Below are 13,308 nucleotides of genomic sequence, written 5' to 3'. Positions count from 1 at the left end.
TGTGAAGACAAGAAGTAGCTATTCAATATCTCAATACTCAAAGCATCGTGCAGCCCACCACAGCCATTTGTGGACCAAAGAAGTCAGCAGGGGCTGGGTGAAAAAGCAATTCCATGTAACAATGAATGTGAGATTAAATATGTAGTGAAGAAATTAATACACAGTTCTAATTTTTGTCATTCAGAATCAAGAGTTGAAAGTAGCAAAAGCTGCTCCCCTATTCGATGCCACTACCTCTCTCAACTTCAAAGGTAAGTGGTGACCTCTGCCCTCTGCTCCGTAGACATGATGTCATTACCCTTTGCTCTTCTTCCAGCCAGTCACATTTTAGTGAAGAGGGGAACAACTCAGTTAAATTTATCTAAAATCTTGAGAGACCAAATGTACTGTAAGATGAATTCTTTGGATTTCTTTAGGCTACGTTCATGGGTACAGATGTTCTTTGAATGACCTTTTCACTAAATTAGGGCTCTGATAGAGAAAGCTATCTGTAAAGACTTACCCTGAGAGGGTTCAGTTGTACAAAATCTAATTAAAATTGAATTCTTGAAGTGAAGTGTATACCTAGGAGTTTCCAGTCAGGGTGGGAAGGGCTGTCTCCAAGGAGGTACCTGATCTTGGGGTGCCTTTCTACACATTCTTTTGCACTAACTCATCTTCTGTTTTGATACTTCTGTTGACTAAGCTCATGCCTATTTCTCATCACCCACTGAGAAACTCTATAGTGAAGTGATTACTTTGACTTTGGTCTTCATTACTTCCAGTTAAGCCTGTTTTGTCTCCTCTTTGAACATTTCATGTGTACAGAAGTCCTGTTGGGTGAATGAACTGAATAGCTTTTCTCCGAAGGACTAAGTTAGGGGTGACAACAACAGTCTGAATACCTCAAAAGGATTTAATTTTTTTTTTAAAAAAAAAAAAGCATGGCTTACTATGCTAGTATGCAATATTGTTTTCATACAGGTGTACTTGAGACCAGATTTTTAAAAAAATATCTGTTGTAACAATAACCATAATCTAATCAGCATGTCCATCAGTGTGCCTGCATTCTCCAAAGTCTTCTAGGATCTCCTCTTGATCCAAGTCTCAGGGCCGGACACAGAGGGAAAAGCTTGCAGACGTTTTTTCTCTACAATTCAGTCTTCAGCAGCTTGAGAGCTTTCTTCATGTTGTCGAGCACTAACAGGGAAAAAGTTGCCAAGGTCAGGATATCGCCAGAATTATACCGATAGCTCTAGTAAACCCCTAAACTTGGGTACTTTATTCATTATTGAATGGGGCGGTATTTCATGATAGGGTGTATTGTTGGTAATTTTGTTAAATTTTTTTTCTGAAAGTATGTGACAGGGCTTTTACTACAATCCAGTTTTCTCCCAATATTTCTCACACGTCTTTTCTACCAAAGCACTGTGATATTACCCGTGCCAGATACATGCTTTTAAGGAGCTCAAAGTCTTATTTCTTAATAAGACTGGCCGTTATCTTGAGAAGGGCTAGTACTTGGAATGTGCTTCCCTGGTCCTCCCCGCACCCACCAGAGGCATTTCTAATGGACCATGAGCATCTTTGCTGCTGCCCAGATGCAGCCTCTAGGCTTCCCCAGCACACTGTTTGAGGTTGTGCCACTCAACAGGTATTTTTGTGATGAACAAAAATATTCAGTGCCTGTGCATTGAGAACAAACAGTGGTTAGTGTGCCTGCTGAATTGAATTTTAAATTTTAATTAACATGATGTTAAAGAGCTACATGGAGCTCATGGCTCACATATTGGGCAGTACAGTTCCAGGCAGCCTTAGTCACTGAGCTGAATTGGTTCTTAGGACAAACCCAATTGTCTTCCCAGAAGGACTCATTAGTGACCACAACAGGTACAGTCTCCTATTGAGGTGCTCTGTCTGCTCTGAGTTTAACTTTTTTTCCTTTCCATTTTTTGGCAACTCTGGGGATAGTGAGTATCTTGCCAGCTCCTGGGAACCATCTTTCCTACTGATCTTTAAAATTGAATTTAAACTCAGCATCACCAAATGGACCATATCATTTTACTTTCATTATTTGGAAAAAATACTGAAGGCCCGAAGATTCCTATTACTCGTGTAATAGGACAGTTACTGTATTGCACTTGATTCTGTCGTAGGACTCTTTAGGACAGGGTGCCTGAGGAAACCTTGAGAAGCAGGTAATACGGTTATAGAATCCTTCCAGAGAAAAAGATACCCAATCAAAAGACTCTTTCACAAATTATTCACTTAAATAAATGAGACCAAAGTGAAAATGATTTGCCTGAGGGCACAAGGCTAGTTGGGGTCACACTGATTCTCTGCATGTCTGAGCCCAGCTTCCTTCCTCCTCATCGTGGACTGTAAGTGCAACAGCAAGACACGTTCACAGGAGGCGACACTTACATAGAGCTGTATCTGAAGGTTCATAAGCGTAGAGACGATTTGAGTATCTTCCAGTGATGTCAGCTCTAACTGTCAGGGATGGGTCTACAATGAAAAAGTAAATGGGAATGGAATCAATGTTTCCAAGGAAGCTCTGTTGCGCGAGGAAGCCCACGTACTTGTCCATGGCCAATGAAAGGAACACAGCGTGTGATCCCCCTCATGAAGGTCTAGTCCATCTACTTGGCAACCCAGACTGTGGCTGCCAGTCCCCAAAGCAGGGCCCAGAGCCCCCGACAGCTGCACAATGCTATTTGTAGCCAAGGTTATGAACCCTGCTATCCTATCTATAGCAACCTGAAAACAGAAGAAGACATACTGGCAGGGGGATGTTGGGTGCTTTGGTGAAAACCCTGGCATTCTATACTAAGGCATTTTGAACTTTTGAAATGCTTATGTTGTAATCACAGCCTGTTACCAGGAGCAACCTAGCTAATTAGAAACCGACTTCCAATGCTAGTTCTCGAAATAAAAGGTTGTTTTTAATGAATAAAAGAATGCAAACCATTAATGGCAGCAAAGTTCAAATAAGCACGTAGGGCCCCTCTCTGTTTTTTACTTTTTTGTGATCTAGCTGTATTTAAAAAACAAAGATTTAGGTGTCTTCCTTTATGCATACCTATGATAGTCCTTAGAGTTTAAAATCCATTTTTCCATGTTTTATATTTATTTTGAAGTTATCCATTTATGGGAAAAGAAGGCATTTTTAAAATAAGGCATATCGACAAGGGAGGTACTAGGATCTATGCAGACCTAGAAACCTTCTCTTGTCAGAGAGGTTTGAAAAGGCCCAAAGAGCATGTCCTGAAAATCAGATGGTGGAGGCATGTGAGACCCAGTTGGCTGTGTGCACAGTCTGGCCCTGGTACTTAAGGGATGATCTGTCATTTCAGAATGTTGGAATGGGCCCCACTGATGTTAATGACAAGAAGCAGACATTTATTTGTTCAACAAAGACTTAAAGCCTATTATACTTCTGCTAGTGCAGAGGATACAAACACATGGTCTACTCTTTGTGATAAATTAACATAAGAAAAACTTTTGAAACACCCAGCCCTAGACTCACAAAGCTGCCCCCCTGAACCACCTGAAGAGCTTTAAGAAATACCTCCTGCCTCCCATTCCCGGCAGGATTCTTTTTTTTTTTTTTTTAAGATTTTATTTATTCATTTGACACAGAGAGATCACAAGTAGGCAGAGAGAGAGAGAGGAGGAAGCAGGCTCCCCGTGGAGCAGAGAACCCGATGCGGGACTCGATCCCAGGACCCTGAGATCATGACCTGAGCCGAAGGCAGCGGCTTAACCCACTGAGCCACCCAGGCGCCCTCCCGGCAGGATTCTGATTTAATTGGTTTGAGGTGTGGCCCAGCAGTTTGTTTTTCTAATATCTTCCAGGTGATTCTAATCTGTAGCCTGTGTCCACGGCTCCTGAGCTCTAGTTGGTTCTTTTGGAAGGCATGGAATGTGGGTTACAATGCCCTTAGACAGGAATAAATGCTATAAAAAGAACTCTAGCACAAAGTGTCACAAGATGACCCATTAAGTCCCAATTTAAATGTTCTAGATTTTCTAAATCCTCACATAACTGAGTGTATAAAATTAGCTCGAGTTCAGCCTTCCTGCTTTTCGCTCCTTCACGTGTTCCTCTCCCCTGTCCTGTGCATTTAGTGTGGACTTGGCTGGATTCCAGCCCCGAACCACTTGATCAGTGGGAGTTCTGCCGTGTGATGGATTTATTTATGCATGGTCAGAAGAAAATCACGCAACCCCAGCCACAAAGAGCTATAGTCCTACAGGGGAAAATAGATACTGAACAATCACCCCCGGGATGCCCGAGTGGCTCAGTGGGTTAAGCCATTGCCTTTAGCTAAGGTCATGATCCTAGGGTCCTGGAATCGAGTCCCACATCAGGCTCCTTGCTCAGTGGGGAGCCTGCTTCTCTCTCTGCCTGCCTGCAACTCTGCCTGCTTCTGCATGATCTCACTCTCTGACAAATAAATAAATAAAATCTTAAACAAACAAACAAATACCATGACCCCATAAATGCAAAATTATAACTGAGGGAAGAATGACTGCTGAGAGGAACATGGTGCCACCTGGGCACATGGTGTTAGTTGTGCCAGGTCAGCGAGCGACTGTGATGACGAGGTGCATGGGGGAAGCAGGAAAAGCTTTCCAGCAGAGGGAACAGGATGTGAAAAGTACCGGCTGGAAGGAGCATGGCTCCTCTGGTTTCTTTCCTGGCAGCCATATTCCTAACTTGCCCAGAAATAATTACCAAAAAATGTCAGAAAGAAAAATCCAGCATACCAATTGGAAGTTCGCCTGATGAAAAATAAGAATTTACCGGCCTGATGTTCTCAGGAAAACAGGCAATACATTTAAAAGTTAGCAGGGTGCTTCCCTCTTCGATGTACTTGTGATAGGACATGATAAGTTTACATGTGCAGATGAGAAACAAAGGAGGAAATAGGTAGAAGCTTGAACTTTGTAATGAAGAAATGTTGAGACACGTAAGGGAATGTTACACCCCTTGCTACGGTGGGGCAGTGACATTGGCCGTGATGGACTGGCAGATGAGGGAGGGGGACTCCGAGGAAGAGATAGGAAAGTGCTTGGGCAATTATCAGTGTGTTAATCTCATTGTCATTTTTACTTACCAATAAACATGATCCTGGGGACATATTGGCCATCCGGAGAAAGGTGTTTGTCAGTTGTTTCATACTAAGATTTAAAAAAAAGACAGTTTTAGCTTGTCTGTTCTTCAGGTACTGTCAAACTTGTTAATACAGAAATATGTCTTCTACTGGGGGAGACATCTTGAAATACTGTAAGGCATCTCTCTTCCCCAGAGAGTTGATAATACAGATGAGGAGGTGAGTTACACACATGAAATAATAAATAAGATAGAGCCAAACGCAGTGCGGAACATGAGGTAGAGAGCTGAAGGAACATGAGCAAAAAAATTCGAGAAGGGAGAATATAGAGGGAGTTCCAGTTATGTGGGGAAGACATCTTGGATGAGAGAGATGGAGGAAATAGAGTAGTGAAAAAAACAGGTCAGTTTTGGAAAATTACAGAAACAAACAGGCTTGTCTGTGGCACTCATCTTTAAGGAACATCGGTCAGCTGAGAGACACAGGTAGGAAAATGAATACCGAGGATCCACTTGGTGTGGTATTATGGAGGCCGTGCAGGTGCGATGGGTGACCAAAGCAGGGCATTTAACCCTTTATATAAATTGGACTAAGACTTAGGGAGGGAGAAGTCTTAAAAAAAATAAATAGGACGGGACATCTGGGTGGCTCAGTTGGTTGAGCGTCTGCCTTTGGCTCAGTTCATGATCCCAGTGTCCTGGGATTGAGTCCTGCATTGGGCTCCCTGCTCCACGGGGAGCCTGCTTCTCCCTCTGCCTCTGCCTGCCTCTCTGCCTGACGGTGCTCTCTCTCACTCTAACAAATAAATAAATAAAATTAAAAATAAATAAATGAGTAGGAGTCAGGTACATGGAACATAAGGTTACTCCAGGCAATGGGAAGAGTTTGTCCAAAGGTAGAGGGGAGGCACAGCACTTTCTGGTAGGACTGTGTGTTTTGGGAGGATTGAAATACAGAGGACACAGGAGGCAGTGGTGAGAGAAGATGCTAGAGAGCTCCTTTTGGGGTTGGCTCGTGAGAGGTCTTGCACACCATGCCAGTTTTTGCCTGTGTTCATAAATAGATCAGAACCCCTGGAGGGATTTAGAAGTACCATGATCCCAGTTTGGTTTTTAGAGTCATTACCCTGAAGGCTATGTGGGATTAGCTAGGATTTATTTTGTAGGCAGGGAGCCATTTAGTAATACTGTAGTGACCTAGGCAGAGGGAGAAATTCTTACACTAAGCAGTGGTCCTCACTTTATAAAGAAGTGACCTACAGCGAAAATATTTAGAAGTTAGAACGACAGGGTTTCTTGACTGCTGGAGGGGAGTAAGAGTGGAATCTCGAATGAAACTTTCAGTGAAACACGGACTAATGAAAGAAGAGCTGTTGGAAAATCCTGCACCAAGCTGATAAATCCAGCACTGAGCACGTTGAGTTTAAGCTAATAATGCAAAATGTGGACCACAACTGCACACACAAGTCGGAACTTGTTGCGTGTTTGGGTAAGATTTGGCAATTACCAGTGCGAGGGCATTGATTAAAGGCGGATGTAGATGAAGTTGTCCACAAAGAATATAAAACATTAAAAAGAATATAAAATATTAGGAAGAGAAGCGGGCAGAGATTCACCAAGTCACTAATATTAAAAGGTAGAAAGAGGAGGAGAAGCCTGTGGAAGGTGAGGAAGACCGACGGCTGTGCATGTTCTTTGAAGAAGCCAAGTTTGCTTGCGAAGAGGGAGGGGGGGAGAGGGAGAGAGAGAGTGAGAGGCAGAGTGAAAGAAGCGGGTGGAAGCGGGGAGGAAGGGCAGGAGAGGACCTAGGGTTAGGGAGCGTGGTTTTGTGAGTTGTTGATTGTTACTAGTTTCCCTTTGGAAGGAAGGTGGAACCGTTTGCATGTGAATAGAAAGACCTTGCAGACTGAAAGCTTGGCCAACAGCAAGGGTGTTGATGGCAAAGTAAGGTGGGAATGAGTGAGGCTAAAGCTGGTGCTTTAGACAGCTGGGGACCTGTCACTCCCCAGGAGAGAAGAGCTGAGGACTAAGAAGGGGGGGGCAGAGCATCAGGACTGCAGGGAAGAGGGCACAGGAAGAGATCTGCAAAGAGACCTTGTATTTTTACAGCAACAGAGAAAATCCTGACCACAAGAGCATATTTTTCAGACAGCCTGGAATTGTTAATTACCGAATAAAAGCACAGCCAGGCAAGATAGATGATGAGTAAAATATCTCTTTTTTCTCTGTCATCTGTGAAATGAGCTCTCCGGAACAGCCCCCAGTCAGTGCAGTGTGACTAACATGCATAGGAAACCTGAATCATCCATTTCACATAATGAGCCGCGGAGAAATGTCTGTGATGACGAAAACTGAACTTACAACTAGATTGAGGAGGACAAACTGCTCTGCCAACTTCTGGATTTCTTTATTTTCAGCAAACACTTTCTTTAAAGCTAGAATAGACCAAAGAATCAGGTTGAAACTGTTGCTCTCTGTTATATCTTAAGCTGAACTGTATTTTCAATATGATATCCAACTTTGCCTTTTTAGCAAACAATTAGTGAAGTAATATCTAGTCCATTCACTACCTTTGATGCTTGCCATTCACTCATTCATTCTTTCATCCATTCAGTCATTCATCCATTTTTTTCCCCAACCTATATTTATTGCTTGTCATGTGGTACAAACTGTTTTATGGGAAAAAAAAAAAAGAAGAAAAAAGAAAAGTAATTTGTTGTCTTCCTATAGCTCAAATGCTTCTGTGGGAAACAGACCAAAAATAAATAAACAAATACATTATCTAATAACTTCAGTTGGAGATATGTATTTCGAAGAAAAATAAAGCAAGGCAAGAGGTTTAAGAGCTCTAGACTGTTCAAGGCAGAGCTCTCGGAGGAGGTGACATCAAAGGAGAGAATGACATCAAAGGAGAGAATGATCCATTAGAAGATTTTGGGGGTCTGTTGTGCTGGGCAGAGGAGGCCGCAGGAGCAGTGGCCAGGAGGCAGGAATGAGCTTGGAGGAAACTGCACAAAGGCCAGGCTAGAGGGAGTAGAGAAAACACAAAGGCAGCGTAGGAAGGAAAGCAAAGATAGCCAGGGGCCAGATTATGTCCAGCCTTGCAGGCCATGATCAGGAATTCAGATTTCGTTTACTTGTGATAAGAAGCCACTTGAACACATGAGCGAAAGGGTCTGATTTATGTTTAACCGCCTCAGTCTGGCTTCAGTGTGGAGAGCTGAGTGTGGGCTGATTAGTTAGGTGGCTGATACAGTATTCTAGACCAGATGGAATCTTGGCTTGGATCAGGGCAGTAGAAAAGAGTCAGTAAGAAGTGGCTGGATTCGGGGCTGGACCTACACGATACATGGATCCCAGGACAAAACACAATTATGGGGTACCTGGGTGGCTCAGTGGGTTAAACCCTCTGCTTTCAGCTCAGGTCATGTTCCCAGGGTCCTGGGATCAAGCCCTACATGGGGCTTTCTGCTTAGCAGGAAGTCTGCTTCCCTCTCTCTCTCTCTGCCCGCCTCTCTGCCTACTTGTGATCTCTGTCAAATAAATAAATAAAATCTTTTAAAAAACCCCCACAATTATGGAGCCCCTTATTAAAAAATTCTACAAGTATTAAGACAGCAACAACCAGAGATTTAAATCCAGCACAAAAACCTTCCAGGCCCCCCGCCTTGTGTGAACACACAGTTTGCACATCCTTCAAGCTGGGGCTGGCTTCTGGGTATATTTGGGAGGTAAAGCAGTATATTTGGGAGGTGTTTGCTAGCATAGTAGATATGGGTTACAAGAGAAAGCAAGAAGTCAGGATGAAGCCTAGAGTTTGCTTTTTTCCCCCCTTCAAAATGTGCACCACTGGTTAGCACAAAGTATGGAAATATTTGAAGTTACTTTAAAATATGTCTTTCTTACATATAAATACTGTCTTATTTAACTGTGCCAGGCGCTAAGGATAAAAAGATGAGTGACGTGAGCCTTGTCCCTAAAGCTAAAAGCCGATAAAGGAAATTATATTTAGAATAATAAATTACCTTGACTGTGTGGGCATTCATCCAAGTGATGAATAATCATTATGGGTTTGTTGCTGTAAGAGACCAAAGAGAGCTTGGGTCATTTTTAATGAGCAGGATTTCTTGTATAGCAACGTGCCACTAGAGGGTGCTCTTGTGAGCTTGGAGAGAACTCTGTAACCTGTATCTTTACCTTGTCTTGGATTTGTACAAAGCTTCTTCATAAGTCTGAGTCCAGATGAGCTGATCACCCCAACCTAGAGCAAAAGGAATGGGTGTATTTAAAACTATTATAATTTCTGACTAAAGCTGTTGAAAAGCAGTGGTAAAGTCTGGAATAAATATATACTGAATACCAATCAGATGCAAAACCCTCTAAAGAAAGTGGAAACAATGGTCAACTTTGATAAATTTAGTTCAAAAATATTTTTCAGCACCCAATCCTCAGGTTCTCAATGAAGGGGCACTGAAAGCTGACTGGAAGCGGACTCCTACCTCTGGAGAGGGTCTGGGGCAGTTTGGGTCCAGAGTCCTTGGTGTCTTTCTTAGCTCCTGATTTGGCTGTGATGTCTTTGGCCAGAGTGTAAGAGAGGGCGACAAGGAGCAGGAATGCTGACACCGAGATCTTCTCCATGGCAAATCTGATACGGACAACAAGGAAAATGTCAGTGAAACAAAAGGGAATTAGGAGCCTTCTCAGTCTTTAGACTGTATCATGACCCTGGGATACAAAGGAACTGACGTTTAGCTGAGACGGAAAACATGCAGCTGGTTTGAAACACTCCCTTCCACAGACCTTTCCTAAGAATGCTAGTGTGAGTATCTATCTCCTTTTGGATCCATCAACAGATACAGACCCACGTAGATATAAATATAGTGAGGAAGCTCTCCACAGAAACCTACAGTATAGAAATAGGTATATAAATGTATTTTAGGAAAATAGATGTATACACTCTTACATTTAAGGGAATTTACATTTAAATTTTATATTTTAAAAATTTTACCACTGGAAGGCACCTTGGGGCTGCCTCCTCCATTCCCCCTCCCCATGCCTCATTTTATAGATGAAGAATCTGAAATTCAGGGAGAGGAAGCCTCCTGAGATGGGTAGAGAACCAAGTCCTCTGCATCTTGCCATTTTGCAGCACTGGCTCCTGTTTTCCCCATCCTGAAACAATCACCCTCAATATACGTACTTCTTTAGCCTTCTGTGAAAATGGGGCTGTTGCCATTAAAGAATAAGATCTAAGTAAAGAGAATCCTTATATAACTCAAAGCTGCCAACTTTCTCACATAACTGAAAACTTAGGCCCAACTAACTCTCCCTCATGTAACTTTCACTCAAATTCCATTTATTAGTTCTGAGGTGACAAAAATATGTCCATGCGGGTTTATTCTACTGAAACAATTCTTTGACTCTCTCCATGGGCCTGTATCGGAAGGTGATGGTGGGCATGGGTTTTGGGGCACAAAAATATTCTACGGGGCTTATAAGACAGAGAAACCAACCCCTGTGTGTCTCCTTGTTAAATTTTTTTTCCCCTTCCAGTATTTCAGTTAATTCTTCAGAAAAGTTACACCAGTACAAAGCAGATGCCCATAAACAGGAAAGAGAATGGTTCGTTAAGGTCGATGAGTGAGTGAGGGAGTTGCTAACTAGTAAAGAGAGTTGCACTGGCAGATCACTACAGTTACCCATCGCGTGCACGATTAGAGGTGGGATTCCAGGAAAGACAAAGACTGAACTCGTTTCACAAAAACCTCACTAACATGGGTATAGGCCTCAGCAAACTGCAAAGGAAGCAGGATGAACTATCAGTGCTTGGTATTTTTAAGGCGGGAAAGCTTCTCACGTTCTGATAGTTTGAGTGGGAATTTTTGCTGAGCGTTTGTTCTTTTTTATAAAAAGCGTTTGAATCTACCAGATTCCGATGATGCCTTGGCTTCACCTGACCAATTATCATCTATCCAAATCATACTATGTGGCCACAATATGTCTTACTCGAAAGAAGACCTAAACAAAAAGCAAAGGTACACTTGCTTCATTTTCTACTCGAATAAGAATGTGTACTATAGGTCAGCAATTCCCAGCCGTCTTAGTACAAAGACTTCTTTTTCATATAGAAGAGAAACACACACACACACACACACACACACACACACATCCCAGGAACTTTGATGTGAGCCTAATTGTACTTTCAAAATATGAGTTGATTCAGAAACCTATGACCTATAACCTCTAACTGGCAAATAACTCCTTGGAATTTATCAACAAACATTTGCTTTTGTCTTTTATATATAGCAATAGCCTCTCTTTATGTTAGGAAAAAACCGTGACTCATGGGGGTGAAGCATTTGATCTGTGCGGTTCATAGAGGGTTCTTGCGGCATGCTCCCTTGTCATAGACCTGTAACTCAGTGGTTGGAAGATGCACTTAATGCCTGAGTTTCTGGCAGGATGACTCACTGAAGCCTATTGTCGCTCCTGCTGTATAAACACACTGCTGTGGCCTCACTTTCTGAGATTCATTCTATTGGATTCTTATTGCAGAGCTCTCTGCTCCCTCTGCAGAGTAAGTAGACTCTGCTCTGCAAGGGTCCTGCCTGAACCACCTCACAACAGAACGCTAACTGGGAGAGAGAGAATTTGGATGCACACGTGTGTGTGTGTGTGTGTGTGTGTGTGTGTACACAAACACACACTCTATGGAACTAGCCCTTTTTCTGGTCACTGTACGTCTGTCTTCTTTAGCAGGGAATGAACCTGCAAAAGGTTTCAGTGTCCCAGCTCCTAAATGCTTCCAGAAAGCAGCCAGATCTCTCCTCCTAGAGCCCAAAAATGCTTCCAGAAAGCAGCCAGATCTCTCCTCCTGGAGCCCATGTTGTGAATTTCAAGACTGCAAATGCAACAAGAATATCTTCATGGCAGATGGAGAGACAGAACTGTGTTTCCTGAGGTGCAGTGATAATCGTGAAATGCAGTTCCCAGCAAGCAGTCCGAGCTGAGGTTGGCCAAGCCCATGAGTCTGTGCTCCAGCCGTGGGTGAGAGCAGAGAATTAGATGGTGACCAGTGCACAGTGGCAGAGGACGCAGGGCCCTGTCCCAGGCCTGAACGCCTTTAGAGCTCACCCGACCCTAAACCCCTTGTTTCTAGAGGGAGAAAGCATTACCTTGAAACAGCCCTCTCCCAGTTCTGCCTACAGCCCTCTCCCAGCTCTGCCCAAAGAGAGTCCCCAGTAAGCCTTGGATGGAAAGTCCATTATTCCCGGTCCAAGTCCCTGGGAACTACTTTGAACTTTTCTCTCCTTGGGTTCCTGCAACTTTACGAGGTCATCAGAGCAAGTGCCCTGCAGGAGAGTCTTGTCAGGAGTCTTACCTGGTTTCCCCACCCACCTGTCGGTGTGAGCCAGCCGCCTCTGTGCTGTCCAAGCCTCCTGCTGTGCTGGCTCCCTTTGCGCTCCTATTTATGTGCAGAGCACACCTCAATCCCACCCACTGATCCCGTATTTACATGTTGCAAACCCAGAAAGGAACTTTCCTTTTCCCCAGAGATGATCTTCCCTGGGCTAAAGAGTTCCATGTTTTTTAAAAATAACAGTGCAAAGGATATGTTTTTAAGTAGGCATGTTTTTAATTGTTTGTGAAAGTATATTGTTAAGAGATTTGGAAAAGATGGGCAGAGTGCCAAATCCAGGTAAACTTTAAATGAAGACATTTGATTTGCCTGAAGGCTGATTTGTCTTCACATGATTGGATGGAGTGTGTGGTTTGTACATTTTTTTTCCCCTCCCCCTTGGGCAGATTGCCTTTATGTAGTTGAGAACACACAAGAGATGATTCACAATTCTTAACTCTGCCAGTCTTTGACCTGCTACCTTCCATTGTAGTACAAATTATTTTCCACCCTACACTTCCTCTTCCTGGCAAACAAAATGTATATTCACAATGGCAGTGAAGAAATTACAAATCAAGCAATCACAAAGTATTTCAAAGTTGAGGAAGTTACTGAAAAAAAGAAAACGAATACTATGGGTTTTTATTAATTACATTGTAGTTGAATATATGCAGCAATTTCCCTCAGAAAAGTTCAAAAGTAATTGACAGGTATTCTCTCATTTAACTGCAAACTTTCCTGTGAGGCATGCAGAAAGCCACTTACTTCATTTTTCAGACCTAGAAACTAAGGTCTGCAACTAGTTTTTTTC

General features: G+C 42.9%; 1 protein-coding gene across 2 annotated transcripts; it reads right to left on the bottom strand.

Moving 5' to 3' along the window:
* Nucleotides 1-875: 875 nt before the first annotated feature.
* Nucleotides 876-12,597, bottom strand: AGR2 (anterior gradient 2, protein disulphide isomerase family member). Of its 2 annotated transcripts, none has more exons than XM_032305392.1 (8): nt 12,497-12,597; nt 9,598-9,743; nt 9,296-9,359; nt 9,124-9,176; nt 7,460-7,533; nt 5,103-5,166; nt 2,404-2,487; nt 876-1,179 (listed from the first exon to the last, which is right to left on the bottom strand). In XM_032305392.1, the coding sequence occupies exons 2-8, from the start codon at nt 9,734-9,736 to the stop codon at nt 1,130-1,132; spliced, it is 528 nt and encodes a 175-aa protein (XP_032161283.1). In that variant the 5' UTR covers nt 9,737-9,743; nt 12,497-12,597; the 3' UTR covers nt 876-1,129. The 2 variants fall into 2 exon arrangements, with proteins under 2 accessions (XP_032161283.1, XP_032161282.1); XM_032305391.1 differs by having other exon boundaries at nt 12,480-12,571.
* Between the last annotated feature and the right edge of the window lie 711 nt (nt 12,598-13,308).

The sequence above is a fragment of the Mustela erminea genome, chromosome 11 (genome assembly GCF_009829155.1).
Source record: "Mustela erminea isolate mMusErm1 chromosome 11, mMusErm1.Pri, whole genome shotgun sequence".
Taxonomy (NCBI): Eukaryota; Metazoa; Chordata; class Mammalia; order Carnivora; family Mustelidae; genus Mustela; species Mustela erminea.
Note: the sequence above shows the minus strand (reverse complement) of the source record. Positions and strands in the feature narration are given on the sequence as shown.